Source organism: Mercurialis annua, linkage group LG2, assembly GCF_937616625.2.
Source record: "Mercurialis annua linkage group LG2, ddMerAnnu1.2, whole genome shotgun sequence".
Classification (NCBI taxonomy): Eukaryota; Viridiplantae; Streptophyta; class Magnoliopsida; order Malpighiales; family Euphorbiaceae; genus Mercurialis; species Mercurialis annua.
Genome location: NC_065571.1, coordinates 3,395,749 through 3,410,787, shown reverse-complemented (window position 1 = coordinate 3,410,787; position 15,039 = coordinate 3,395,749). Strand labels below are relative to the sequence as shown.

At 34.2% G+C, this 15,039-nt stretch overlaps 3 protein-coding genes across 5 annotated transcripts; all 3 read left to right on the top strand.

The window, feature by feature from the left end:
• The first annotated feature begins 1,110 nt into the window (after positions 1 to 1,110).
• On the top strand, positions 1,111 to 5,497 carry LOC126668831 (protein FAR1-RELATED SEQUENCE 11-like). Of its 3 annotated transcripts, none has more exons than XR_007638364.2 (5): positions 1,111 to 1,296; positions 1,689 to 2,669; positions 3,246 to 3,689; positions 3,771 to 4,698; positions 4,966 to 5,497. XR_007638364.2 is itself a non-coding variant. In XM_050362036.2 (4 exons), exons 2-4 carry the CDS (start codon positions 1,701 to 1,703, stop codon positions 4,605 to 4,607), a joined length of 2,250 nt encoding a protein of 749 aa, XP_050217993.1. In that variant the 5' UTR covers positions 1,111 to 1,296; positions 1,689 to 1,700; the 3' UTR covers positions 4,608 to 5,497. The 3 variants fall into 3 exon arrangements, 1 of the variants encoding a protein (XP_050217993.1); XR_007638365.2 differs by having other exon boundaries at positions 4,911 to 5,497; XM_050362036.2 differs by having other exon boundaries at positions 3,771 to 5,497.
• LOC126668833 (uncharacterized) lies at positions 5,110 to 9,933 on the top strand. Its single transcript, XM_050362037.2, has 4 exons — positions 5,110 to 5,226; positions 7,408 to 7,569; positions 7,904 to 8,151; positions 9,434 to 9,933. The coding sequence occupies exons 2-4, from the start codon at positions 7,417 to 7,419 to the stop codon at positions 9,819 to 9,821; spliced, it is 789 nt and encodes a 262-aa protein (XP_050217994.1). The 5' UTR covers positions 5,110 to 5,226; positions 7,408 to 7,416; the 3' UTR covers positions 9,822 to 9,933.
• Positions 9,934 to 10,764: 831 nt separating this feature from the next.
• Positions 10,765 to 15,039, top strand: LOC126668996 (importin subunit alpha-2). Its single transcript, XM_050362271.2, has 11 exons — positions 10,765 to 11,129; positions 11,269 to 11,365; positions 11,447 to 11,538; positions 11,620 to 11,751; positions 11,862 to 12,047; positions 12,135 to 12,298; positions 12,387 to 12,465; positions 13,594 to 13,722; positions 13,924 to 14,051; positions 14,137 to 14,511; positions 14,615 to 15,039. The coding sequence occupies exons 1-10, from the start codon at positions 10,908 to 10,910 to the stop codon at positions 14,507 to 14,509; spliced, it is 1,602 nt and encodes a 533-aa protein (XP_050218228.1). The 5' UTR covers positions 10,765 to 10,907; the 3' UTR covers positions 14,510 to 14,511; positions 14,615 to 15,039.

Sequence of the window (15,039 nt, the reverse complement as noted above, 5' to 3'; positions counted from 1 at the left end):
TTAATAATTATTATTATTAAAATAAAAAACTATTTTTTTTATTTAGAGAAATTATTCTATCTTAAAAACTTATCATTTATAATTATATTTTATGTAAAAAAATTAATAGATAATTTAATTTAAATATTATATCATATTTTTTTATTTATAATACATGTATTTTCAATTTAAATAATTTATATTTATTATAATTCAAAAATCCGGTTGAACCCGGTTGAACCGGTTGAACCGTGAACTCCCGATGAAGCCGGTTTGATTTCCGGTCCGGTTTTAAAAACATTGGTGTTAAGTAATTTGCTCACTGACATTATAAAATTAAGTTAAATAATTTTTTTCTTTTCTCTCTAAAAAAACCCTAGCCGTCTTCTCTTCTCTTTTCTCTCTAATAAACCCTAGCCGCCTAGAGTTTTTTTCTTATTTTTTTCTTCGGCAGCCGTCAATGGCTTAATTTTTCTATTGACGGTAGCCACCCCTTTTGTTTATGTTATTTGAATTTCATAGAATATAATAAATAGCCAATTCTTTTTCATTTTTCTGACGGATTAAAATTTATCACGAAGCGCAATTCAATTATCAAGAATCGACGATAGATTGAAGATCTTTCAGTAACAAAATGGATTCGTCTATGAGCTATACTAGTTTTATTCATTTTTTATTGTTTTTCTTTTTTTTTTGAATGTATTATTTTGTCTTTTTTATGAAAAGTCTGTTGTCCTTTCTATGTGAAAGGTTTGTTGTCTCTTTTTTAGAAGGAGTTGTTGTCTCTTTTTTAGAAGGAGTTATATCAAGTGTTAATTGAATCGGATGCTGTGAGTTTGTGGGTGTTTGGAGAAGTTCGAACGAAGAGTGATTGAAGACTGCACTTAATTCGCGAAACAGTTAGTAATTTATTTTTATTTTCGTAAGTAAGGTCTGCGAATCAGGCAGCATGTTGTCTGTTCCATGTCAGGTCATCGGGTTTAATTTTCAAATTATCCCGAATTTCTTACAAATGTAACTGTTTCATATTCAATTTAATGAGATCCGATGAATTCAAAAAAAAAAAGTAATTTGCTCAAAAAACACTCTTTAATAATCGTCCCCACGGAATTACAATAGACATTTAATCAAACGGCTGAAATCAGCTTTGTGCGTTCAATAATACAATGTATCCATACGGCGCATGATAGTTCTTCTCCGATTTGAACAGCTATCGTTCTTTTAAGGATGCGCTTTGCTCCTCTCTGCAACTGTAATTTAACCTCCCCGCCATCTGGAATTTGTTTTTGACCGTTAAAACCTAGTATTTCAGCTCAGGTATGTTTATTATCTAAAATTTTAACACTATTCTCTTGGTCCCCAATTAATCACTGTACTCTAATTTGTGTAAAATTAAATAAATTGAAAGTATGTAATTTTTAAGGATGTCTTTGATTGAAAATTGAGGGTTTTGGATTGGGAATTTTAATGGGATTTGTTAGTTAACTTAAAAGATATATTAATTTTTCTTAATCATAAAAGAGAGCTCGAAGACGGGGCGAAATAGTGTTATTTTAAGGTTTTCCGTGTTAAAAATGTAGTTTCATGTGCGTAATGTTAAGTTTCCGATACATTTACAAAATGTAAAAGGGTAATTGAATGAAGTGTCAGTGCTACTTAATGGCAGTGAAATGAAATGAGGTAGTAAATTTATTTGCTGTTGCATTCAGATTGTTCGAAGAATGTCGGATGGAACAAGTATGGTAATGGAGTCATCGGAAAATGGGACAGAAATATCTCAAGGTGATACTGGCAACATGGAAGGAATGCCCGAAGATACAATTTTGTCGCGACAAACTTCTGTGAATCTCGTTCCATTTATTGGCCAAAGGTTTGTTTCTCAGGATGCTGCTTATGAATTTTATTGCAGCTTTGCAAAGCAATGTGGTTTTTCAATTAGACGACACCGCACTCGTGGAAAGGACGGTGTTGGCAGAGGGGTTACGAGAAGAGATTTCACTTGTCATCGTGGTGGTTTCCCACAGATGAAACCATATGAAGATGGTAAGATGCAAAGGAATCGCAAGTCATCGCGTTGTGGCTGTCAGGCATATATGCGTATTGTGAAACGGGCAGATTTTGATGTTCCTGAATGGCGTGTTACAGGATTTAGTAACGTCCATAACCACGAATTGTTAAAATCAAATGAAGTTTGTTTTCTTCCTGCCTATTGCACTATGTCTCCAGACGACAAGACTCGGATTTGCATGTTTGCAAAAGCTGGAATGTCAGTGAGACAAATGTTACGGTTGTTGGAACTTGAGAAAGGTGTGAAGTTAGGTTGTTTACCATTTACGGAAATAGATGTCAGAAACCTTCTACAGTCCTTCAAAAATATGAGTCGAGATAATGATGCTATTGATCTTATCGCGATGTGCAAGAAACTGAAGGATGAAGATCATAAATTCAAATATGACTTCAAAATAGATGGCCACAATAGGTTAGAGCATATCGCATGGTCTTACTCCTCAGCTGTCCAATTGTACGAGGCATTTGGTGATGCAGTGGTTTTTGACACAACACACCGTCTCGAAGCATATGATATGATATTAGGCATCTGGCTTGGATTGGACAATCATGGAACTATGTGTGTCTTTGGCTGTGCTTTGCTACGTGATGAGAATGTGCAGTCTTTTTCCTGGGCATTGAAGGTAAGAATTTTTTGAGAATGTACCTTGCTGAGTAGCAAAAGATTAAACAGTTCAATAGCTATCATGTATTTTAGTAATGTTAATCAACTTAAAATAACAAAAATTCATTTCGACCCTCTAACTTAGGACAATAGATCAAACGAGTCCAAATTCATGGCTTTAGAAAAAAAACACCTCAACTTATCAATTTTTGGTCAGTTACACCCTCATTTGACGTCAATCTTGATGGTCCAAGGTGGTAATTGACCCTAAATTGATAAACTGAGAGTTTATTTTTCAAAGCCACAAACTTGGACTCTTTTGACCTTTTATCCCAAGTTGAAAGGATCGAGACGAACCTTCATTGCAACTTAAAACCTATTTGAGTTTCCCCTGCCAGTTCGGTGATTTTGTATGAAGTTAGTGCTCAGGGATGAGGAGGAATTCATGGAAGGTTCTATGTCGAACTTTCTACTTTGTCGGTACTTCTCATGTGAGGTGTCTTATCAGAGTTGTGATGGTGTCATGTCATCTATGGTATGCATCTTGTGGTATCTTCTGGTTTGCCAACTCCTAATATTGTTTATATTTGTGCAGGCATTTGTGGACTTCATGCATGGAAAGGCTCCACAAACTATTATGACTGACCAAAATATGTGGTTGAAAGAGGCTATAGCTATTGAAATTCCAGAGACTAAACATGCCTTTTGCATTTGGCACATATTAGCAAAATTCTCAGATTGGTTTTCGGTACTACTTGGGTCATGCTACGATGACTGGAAAGCTGAGTTTCTCCGACTCTATAATTTAGAGTTTGTGGAAGATTTTGAGGAGGGATGGAAAGAAATGGTTGATAAATACGGGCTCCATGCTAATAAGCACATATCTAGTTTATATGCATTGCGGACATTTTGGGCTTTGTCGTTTTTGAGGAATTACTTCTCTGCAGGAATGATGACTATGTCTCAGTCTGAATCAATTAATGCTTACATCCAACGTATATTAAGTGCTCAATCACAATTGGAACGTTTCATAGAGCGAGTGCGTTACCTTTCTTCTGTTCTCATTGATTTTTTCTTAGTTTTTTTTGATTCTAAAATGTTTTAAACTATTTCCTTGCAGGTGGCTGATATTGTCGATATTTATAATCAATCTGGAGTAAAGGCAGTGACTCAACGTAAATTGCCGAAAGTTTACCTCAAAACAGGCTCGCCGATTGAATCACATGCGGTCTCCATTCTGACTCCATATGCTTTTAATAAACTTCAAGAGGAGCTTGTGTTAGCTCCACAGTATGCATCTTTTCCGATAGATGATTACTGCTACCAAGTGAGACACCATACTCGGATATCTGGAGGTTGCAAGGTCATTTGGGATCCTTGTCAAGAACACATCAGTTGCAGCTGCAGTCGGTTTGAGTTTTTAGGCATCCTCTGTAGGCATGTTCTTCGTGTCCTGTCAATTAATAATTGCTTTCACATTCCGGATCAATATATGCCCGCTCGATGGCGTGATGTTAATTTTTCATCCACTACAAGAACGCAATCTGAGAGGATTCATTTGCTAGAATCAATGGCTTCAACACTTGTGGCGGAAGCTATTGAAACAGAGGAACGCCTTGATGCTGCATGTGACAAAATCACAATGGTATTGTCGAATATTAAAAGCCTTCCTAGGCAGATGCACGATGAGAATGCCTACAATTGTCCATCCGACTCGTTGATTTTAACAGACGTGGAAGATCCCGATGGGATAGTTCAGTCTCTTGCAATTGGAAATCCTCATGATTCTATTGGTTTGGGAAAGCTAAAAGAGAGGCGGCCTAGGGACGTGACTGATATATCCAGAAAGCGAAGACATTGTTCTGCTTCTTGCTGTGGTCAATTTGGACACGATGCATCTGAGTGTCCAATTATAGGAAGTGATCACTTGAATGGTTCTGCACTTGGATACATATAGGGTTTTCGATAACGCGTATGGTGGTTCGAAAGCTTGCACGATACATTTGGCGGTGGTTCTTCATTCAAATGATGCATTTTTTTCATTCCAGGTTTTATCATACATAACTAATTAACTCTTTACTAAAGAAAAAGCTTATAGATATATTATCTCAAAATTTTAGATATAGCATAGTTGAATTTGACTGTACATCTGCTTTAAACTCATATAGGATCTTATTACATTTAACATATTGTGTTATATAAGCTTCTGCAATTTCCTTTCCTATGAATACAAGTTCTTATACACTAGAGATTTTTACAGGCTAAATAGTACAATACCTATACCTAATAGCCTACTGGGTCTTCTCTTCTGCCAGCGAAACCTTGCTTAGTCTGCTCGGAGACATTCGGGAACTATTGTTGCTAACTTTCCGTCCCTTATTCCGGCGAGTTTGTGATCCGAAAAGTGCTCTCTGTGCCAGTGCTTTCTCAAAATTGGGGTGTCCAGAAGATTTCATGCTGGCCGTTTTATCGGCCATAGTAACGTGCTTGTTGCTTGTGGTGCAAGCATCAAGGTCGATCACTATGAGGTTTTCAGCAGCCATTTCTACCGGAATACAGAACGAAGATCGAGATCGGTGAGTATTCTAGATTTATAGAGATAAATTACTGATTAAGGAATATGTTGGAAACAAGTGGGAAGCCATAATTGTGGGGGTGCAGAAAGAATCTGAGTGGTAAAATTCTTACTCATGGAATAAACTTGTTAATCTTCTTAGTTAAGCAACAAATCTAACCGTTGTTTGTTGGTTCTAAGAAATCTCAAAGAATATTGCACTAATCATGCATGAGATGCCTCATTTTTAGTATGAAACATTCTTATGAGAATAACTATACAAGTTCTTGTCCTGTGTGTTAGTAAAAAGAATGTTGTCTGAAAGAAACCGAATAATGGGTTATGTTTCTGTCGTCTGATCTTTTTCTACCTGTGGATTTGACATTCCCAGAAAAAGAATTTGAGCTTTGATGCTATAATCCAACAACCATAATGCATTTCACAAAGTCAACTGCGGAATGATGTAATCGAGTCGAGACGAAATAACGTCAAATTTGATTTCAACTCGACTCAAACTCGGTCGAGTTTTATGTTAAGAGGTCGAGCTCGACTTCGGAAAACAATTAAATAAATGAAAATTTATGATTATAAATGACAAAAATATCATACTTTAACGCTGAATAGCTCGTAGTCTCGTTGAGTTGACTAGTTACACCGAAAGCTCCATAGTGTCGCCAATTATAACTGTCCAACAATAAATTATAATTCAAATAATATTAACATAGAGCAGCATTCTATTAAGGTTGTGAGTTCAACTCGATATACAATCCTCCCCTAAATGACTATTAAAATAAAATAAATAACAACCGTCCATTGTTTTCCTTTTCATTTATATTGTTAAATGCAAATGCTTGACCGTCCATTCTTATATTAAAATTTCCAACCATACCCAACAAATATTTGATCAATCTCCTAATTAATTTGGTTTATTCGATCTAGATGCCATTTTATCGCTTTCCAATTGCGTGTCTCCACCTGGAATCACACTTTGCCTTTTTTGTATTTATATGAAGCAGCAGGTCACTGATTTTGCTGTGGAATTATTCTACCCTAATTTATTCCATTAATTTACTCTTAAATGATGGACCATGTGATAAATTTTGAAGTCACTAGATTAAATTAAAAATTAATCATGCACTTACTTTTAAAACTTTAATTTATTTGTATTTAACATTAATCAAAATGCCCTTTGAGCCAAAGATGAAGAAAAAATGTGCTTTATGGTAAAATGGGAAGCAAGAATAGTGAATGCTTGACATTTAAGACCAGAATCTGAGATGAATCCCTAGCCGTCTCTCTCTTTGAGAAACCTCTCAAACCCTAGTAAGTTTTCTTCTTTTTGTCATTTGGGAGGTGGTTTTTGGCCATTCTTGGCCTAAAATCACCTCCCTAATCTCTCATATTCAGTCTTTTTAGCTTTTTTCCATAGTTATTGTCTTTAATTTTGAATAAAATTTCTTTCTTGGCCATTTATGGTCTAAATCTAGAAATTATTTTCTATTCTAGTATCTTAATTTCATTAGATCTGATCTAATCGAAATTAAGAGTAGTTTTTTTTCATCGTTAGAGATGAAATTGTTTTTTGCGATGCAAGCGACTTGGATCTCTAAAACAGTTAGAGCCACCATCTTACGACGGATTTCACCAAATATCGGTATATTTTGCGTCAATATCGATGATGTCTTTAATGTTCAAGAGAAGAGATATGTCACAGAAGATGTGATTAGGTACTTTAACGATGAAGTTATAGCTGCTAGCTGTAGCAGTCGTGCGATTAAAGTTAATATTATCATGGCAAGCGAAGCTAATCTAATTCCCTTTATTTTAAAGGTTGTAATGGATGCCTTCAACAACAACTCTTTGCTTTGTAATATTATCAGTTTGATAGCAAATGACTACTTTAGCTTAATTGAGATGCATAAATGTTGTTTTAATAGAAAATCTCATGTGGTAGCATATGACTATTTTAGTTTATCTAATTGGTTGGGGCATGTCCCTCCGATTATCAAATTCTATGTATTGGCTGATCAATCAGCTTTTGATTAATAGAACTTTTTATCTCAAAAAAAAAAAAAAAAAGACCAGAATCTGAGAATCTTTGGCCTTTAAGCAACCTTTGTTCCAAGCAATTCTCTTATTTTATGAATGGATTTCAAGCTTATAGGCTATATTATTTTGCTCATGTTGTGGTTGAAATTATTAGGGGTTAACCATGGCTAAGGCAATCACACATGCTGATCTTGCACCAGCTCCGCGAGCCACTGATTTGGGCAGCAAAACGGCTGCCTTCTTAATAGTCCTCACCATTCTCTCCGGCCTTTTCTGCTGCGTTCTTTGTCTCATTGCCGAAGCCACCCGTTCTCAGGTAACCCTTGTTACGTACAATGTTGAACGGAAATTTGTCGAGTATTACTTTTCGGTATTTCGTTTTCATTCCCATTTTCTAAAACTTGGAGAGTTTATATTTATAATATTTTCTTGTAAGAATATATTTTCCTGTTTTTCGTTTATGCATTTTTCATTTCAAAATTTATATATTCACACGACCACCAGTAAAACAACCTCGTCTTCCCATATTATACGGAGGTAAAATGATTTTATACATTAATAATTTTTACTGTTTTCACATATATATCATTAAAAAAAAATTAAGTTCGTTAAGTTTGCAAAATAAAATAAGTTATTTTATTTTGTTGCAGGTGGTGGCCACGAATGGTAAAAGAAATGGTGAGAATTATGAATGTGTATACAGTGGAAGTGGCAAAACACCATTGTTATGTGCCGCCATAGCGTTCGTCGGACTGGCGGCGGCGATGGTGGTTGAACATTTGTTTCTGTTGATTGCAATCAGTAAATCACCTCCTCCGGCTTTACTTTCTTGGGATCCCAATTCTCCTCTCGCCAGGACTATAACTTGGCAATCTGGATTTTTCTTTGTTGCAACTTGGTATTACACTCTTCATTTCTTCTTCATGACTTTACATTAATTCAATTTTAACACCATGTTTTCTCCATATATTTTAAAAGATTTTTATTTTTTTATTTTGATATTTTATAGTAAGTTTTTTCCTCTAATATGGGGTTTTACTTATATAAAACTAAAATGGATTAATTGCAAAATAATTTTAAATTTTAACGTGTTTTGCAATTTTAATACGAACTGTTATTATTTTGTAATTCAAATACGGACATCAAGATATTAATCGTTGTTGCGTCCACATCATCAATTTTTTGAAAATTATTCAGTGTTTCAAATGGTAAAAAACTGAAATTCATATTTTAAATTGCTAAAATTAAAAGTTTATGTTAAAATTATAAAATATATCAAAGTTTATGATTTTTTTTGCAATTACCTCAATTAAAACTTTAAGAGGAGATTTAAAAAAAAAAAGAGGAAACACTAGTTTTTTAAATATTAGGAAAAATAATAAATTTGATCTAATTTAAGAAATTATAATAATTATCTCTAATTTAAAAGAAAAGGTTTAGTAATTCATAATATCAAAACCTTTGATGTTTTTTTTTATCAATTCTAACCAAAAAAAATTAATTGTATAAATTATAGTGGAATTTGAAATATTCTAAGTTATTGTCAAACCATGAATCAATTTAACTTTAATCTTGCATACATAGAAGTCATTCATTGGATGACTGATTTTTTTTAAAAAAATCATTTGAGTGGATTTAATAAAAATAGATAATTATTCAGCGAGTCTCATCAATTGATTAAATTTGACAAATTTTGCTATAATTGAAATAATTTTTTGCAAATCATACTAGAATATAGTTAAAAGATTATATAGCATTGATAAAGACAGTAAACTTTTAGGCACCGTTTGGATTGATGGTTTTTAAAATCGATGGATTTTAAATCAATAGAATTTAAATCCATAGATTTTAAAATTCCATCGTTTGGATTGAATATAAAATCAATGGATTTTAAATATTATTTATGGAAAATAATAAATAGTATAACAATCCATCATCTATAAAAAATGGTGGATTTGGACTTTCCCACTTAGTAGGTGGGAAATCAAAACCCTCATAAATGATGGATTGTAGAAAATGAGAGAATTTATAAATGCATGGATTCTATTAATTTTTTTTTCTAAGCAAACGATAAATTTTGTTCAAATCCATGGATTGTTTAGAATCCATCGTTTAAAATCTATCAATACAAACGGTGCCTTAGTCCAAAAGAAAACATTAATTCAGACAATTTGTTGCAGGGTATGTTTTGCAGTGAGTGAAATCTTGCTGTTGATCGGAGTAAGTGTAGAATCAGGGCATTTAAAAAATTGGTTTAAACCAAAACCAAGCTGCCTCATAATCAAACAAGGTGTATTTTGTGCTGCCGGAGTTTTATCATTAGTCACGGTGTTTCTTGCAGCTGGCTTATACTTAACTGCATTGCGTGCACAAAAACTTTCTCAACAACACGAAAATATCCGGCGACAGATTCTTGAAGTCTCCGCCCTCTACGCGTCGCCGCCGCGGTCTCCGCCGCACCAACTCAACGCTGCTGCAAGAGAAAATCCTGTTTCCATTGAAAATCAAATTGTGCAGCCTTCAATATTAGACTCTGTAGAATTTAGAAAGTACTTGAGTTTAGTGTAAAGCAACAAAATATTAATATTTTTCCACCGATTTGTATGCTGAAAGGTATATAAATACATTTATACATGTACATATACAAGTAAATATAACTGATTTGATTTTGTGATTTCAATTTTTTTGAGTAATTAGTGTTTATTCTCATCTTTTTAAAAAAATGACATTTAGCTCATAATTTTTTAAAATAAACTCAATTAGATCCGTTCATGTGATGTTCGAGCCATGAAAAAGAATACTGAATGTATGTGTGTTTAATATTTTATACAGTTTCTAATATATTTATGATTATTTTTTATACAATTTAAAAATATAAGAGCGGGTGTACCTTGATTTATTTAGAAAAAATTATTAAAATATATGAAACGTAAAGAATTTTCACCTCAAAAATGTTAAGTTATTAATTATTAGATAAACATTTAATTGGCTTGAATATATTTCCAACTTGGTAAAGAGGATGTTGAGATATTAGTTGATAATTTTATGTTATTCACGAGATAAATTTTTAATTTGTCAAATAAAAAAGTACATGTGTTGCCGTAAAATGTTTAGGTAGAGTGATTTCAGACTTATTTGAATATCTTACCGATGAAATTGTTTCGAATTTGAATTAATAATTCATTTTGATGATTTAAAAATATATAGTAATAGTTAAGTCCACAAATTCAAACATGAAATACCAACTCTTTACTAAATCTATCATAAATAAATTTAATTAACTTTATAATTTTAATAGTTTTTAAAATTTATTCGCATCAAAAGAATACATAGTATTTAAAATTACTAGATAGTACAAAATTAACAATTGAAAAGAAATGCTGAAACAAATATTAATTTTCAATTAAAAAGCTGGAAAAAGAAAAAAGAAATAAACAAAAGGAAAGAAGGCCTGCTAAATTGCTAATTATATCCTTAATCTTTTGAAAATAAAAAAGAAGTATATAAACACTCAAACACTAAATATTCCTCAAGAGCTTCATTTTACACTGTTTTTAGCAGTGACTAATCAGATCAAAAACTCGCCGCTACTTTAAAAAACCTTTCAATAACTTCAGTTCACTAAAATTTTAAACCTCAATTTCAAACTCAACCATGTCTTTAAGGCCAAACGCAAGAACTGAGGTTCGCCGGAACCGCTACAAAGTGGCGGTGGACGCCGATGAAGGTCGTCGGAGAAGAGAGGACAACATGGTGGAGATCCGAAAGAATAAGAGAGAAGAAAGCTTGCAAAAGAAGCGCCGTGAAGGTCTCCCCGCTCAAGCCTACGCTAACGCCGCCAGTAATATCTCCGCCTCATCTGACATGGAAAAGAAGGTTTATATCTATTTTAATATTTATTAAGTATGTTTAATTTCATTCAATAGTTAGCTAAGCTAATTTTTTTAATTTTGTGGTAAAACCTAGGATTTTATTTAATTTGAATTTGAAATTGAATTGAACTTATGTTTCTCAGTTAGAAAGTTTGCCTGTAATGGTAGCTGGAGTTTGGTCTGATGATAAGAACTTACAACTTGAAGCCACTACTCAGTTTAGAAAACTGCTTTCAATTGGTACTTCTGTTAACCTAATATGCAATACTTTAGGTTTATTATTGTCATTTGTAAAGTTAACTAATATTTATCGATTATTAGAACGGAATCCTCCGATTGAGGAAGTTATACAAGCCGGGGTTGTTCCTCGTTTGGTGGAGTTTCTTGTGAGGGAGGATTATCCTCAACTTCAGGTTTGTGTTTGTTTCTTACTGTCTTTTTTGGTTTAGTGGATATTGTTGGAAAGCACGTCCTAATTTGCTTGCTTGTAATAGTTTGAGGCTGCTTGGGCACTTACTAACATTGCCTCTGGAACCTCGGAGCATACAAGGGTGGTTATTGATCACGGTGCAGTTCAAATATTTGTAAAGCTTCTTTCTTCTCCTAGTGATGATGTTAGGGAGCAGGTATGCTGTGCAGCTTCTGCTATAGTATTTGATGTATTATGAGTATTTTGTTAGATGTAGTTAGGGTTTTGAGTATCAGGATTGTAATATAAGGCTTGGCGAAACTGTAGGCTGTGTGGGCATTGGGGAATGTTGCTGGAGATTCTCCAAAATGCCGTGATCTTGTTCTTAGCAACGGAGCGCTGCTTCCGTTGCTGGCGCAGTTGAATGAGCATGCAAAGCTTTCAATGTTAAGGAATGCTACCTGGACGCTTTCAAACTTCTGTAGGGGCAAACCGCAGCCTCCGTTTGAACAGGTTAATTTTTTATATTGTATCTTATCATATTTGACTTGAAGCTTTTTTGTTTCCCATTGTTTGTAACTTGTGAAATTTGATGAGCAGGTGAGACCTGCACTCCCAGCTCTTGAACGTCTTGTGCATTCAACTGATGATGAAGTTTTAACGGATGCCTGTTGGGCACTTTCATATCTTTCTGATGGTACAAATGACAAAATCCAAGCTGTAATTGAGGCAGGAGTCTGTCCTAGACTTGTTGAGCTCCTGCTGTGAGTGACAATTTGTTGAATTCCTTGTAATGTTTGTTTCTGACCTTCTTCTACAGACTTGATGGTTTAATATTTCTAAATGTTTCAGCCACCCATCTCCTTCGGTGCTTGTTCCTGCCCTTCGCACAGTTGGAAATATTGTGACAGGGGATGATATCCAGACTGAGGTACCACCTTTTTAAGGGGAATCATTTTGTAATTTCTCCACTCTTTGATTTTCTGAAACAAGTGTTGTTATTCTTCAACTCATTAAACACATTTATAAGGATTATTATTGGTCTCTCAAATGATAATGGGAATTTTTTGGATATTCACATATAATATTGTGGTAAATATGACATGTTCGAAGAAGTAAAATAAGGAAAAAATAAATAAGTGCATTGGGTAGATAAGTAAAACAGCTTTGATTATGAATGTTGCCTACTCTGAAAGTAGGTTGATTTTGTAAGTGAAGATATCTAGGTTAGGCGGCTTGTAGTTTTATTGGCTTTGCGTCAAATATTACCTACTCTACACTATTTTGTTTATACCTTTCCTTTTCGAAGATGGAGTCAAGGGCAAAAGAATTCCACTGAATTGGAAATGAGAATCTGCCAATTGATGAAATATAATCGACTCACATAACATGGGATGACTTTCGCTTTCAATTCCGTGTTTGCCAATAGCAATACCTGGCTGATTGTTCTCAGATAGCACAAGCTCCTGTAGAAATTTTGAGATTTCTAAATGTATCAAAACCTTGAGTAGTAAATTTGGAACTTCATTCTGTTTACATTCTCGTTTTATTCTCTTGATGTTGTTTATGTTTAAGCCCTGTTTCATATGTTCAATTCAATTTATTTGTCCTGTTACAAAACCTTTGTCTGGCATCACTTGAATAACTAGAAATGGTAGGCCTCCAGATGCTGTAGGGCTATTTCAGGCAGGAGTTGATTATTCTGCAAGCAATTTGCTGATTTAAGTAACATTTTAAGGGTATTGTTGAGGATTGTTGATTGTAGAGCGTGTTTGTGCTATAATTTCAAGTTTGCGGCTTTACTTTTCTGCTCTTTGACATAGAATGCTAATGGTGTCTGCATAATAAATGCAAAGTCTTGGATTTTGTAAAGTAAAAAATATGTGCTTTTGCTACTAGCTTAATGTATCTTGCTCATAGTCTGTATCTTGTAATAGCCTATTTGGTTTATGATGCTTAAGACCATCTCTCTGCCTGTATTATAATTTTCTATTGGTCTCCACTTACAATTTTGTTTTACACCTTTTATGGTTAACTTAAATGGGTTTCTTCATCTCAGTGTATAATCAGCATTGGTGCACTTCCATACCTTCTGAACCTATTGGCTAATAATCATAAAAAAAGTATCAAGAAAGAAGCTTGCTGGACCATATCAAACATTACAGCTGGTAACAAGGAACAAATTAAGGTAAGTCTATACAAATCAGGAGTCTGTTTTTTAAGCTGCCTTTCTATGATTGCGCATGTTCTTGTGTTTCTGCTAACCGTTGACTTTACTGTCCAATTTGGTTTGCATGGGTATCTAAAAAGGACAGTGTTTCTTTCTTTAATTCTAAATTTAAATGCATGTGTCCTCACTCTGGATTTTATTTTTTACTGAATGATGTAGGCTGTAATCGAGTCTGGGTTAATTGGCCCTTTGGTTAACTTGCTTCAAAATGCTGAGTTTGATATAAAGAAAGAAGCTGCTTGGGCAATGTCAAATGCCACTTCTGGTGGTACCCACGAGCAAATTCAGTACGTGTTTCTCGCTTTCTGAATTTTTTGTGTTTTGTTTACCTGATTTCGCATGTTAAAAGTATTTCTTATTCTTGTATAAAAGGTTCTTGGTGAGTCAAGGATGCATAAAACCATTGTGTGATCTCCTTGTTTGTCCTGATCCAAGAATTGTGACGGTTTGTCTAGAGGGATTAGAGAACATTCTTAAGGTTGGGGAAGCCGAAAAGAATTCGGGGAATACCGGTGAAGTTAATATATATGCCGAGTTAATAGATGATTGTGAGGGACTAGAAAAGATTGAAAATCTACAAAGCCATGACAATACTGAAATTTATGAAAAGGCGGTGAAGATTCTCGAGACATATTGGCTAGAGGAAGATGAAGAGACATTGCCTTCTGGTGATAATTCTCAGCAAGGATTTAACTTTGGTGGAAATGATCCATCAGTTCCATCTGGTGGTTTCAACTTTAGTTGAAGGTATGTGCCCGGTTACAAACTCAAAAGCATGAGCATAAAACTGCCATATAGAGCTAAAACTCGAGTTTATTTTTTTTGCTCATATTAACCTCCAATGATGCAGGGATCGATAATTTGTTACGGGAGGATTTGTGATGTAGGTGGAGAATTATATTGGTGTCAAATTCAGTCTGAGTCGGTTAGAGTGTTATGTTTCATTTCGGTTTTGCATCCATTGTCGTCGATTAGCCAGACAAGTCGTTGATGGTTTTGCATCCATTATTGTTGAGAAGTACTAGACGTAGATGCTCGATATTATGCTATGAAAGGTGTTGCATGAGCATGGTCTTCTCAGATGAAACACTGAATGGGTGTGCTTCAGTTCCGGTGAGGCTATGGGTGTATGCAGGGTCGGGTTATACTCTATATAAACTGGTTATAATTTAAAATTATTGTTATTCATTTATCATTTTACTGCATTATCAGAATTCAACAAGTTTTCAGTTGAGAAAAATGAATTAATAGTATCCATCTGTTCATGTGTGATAA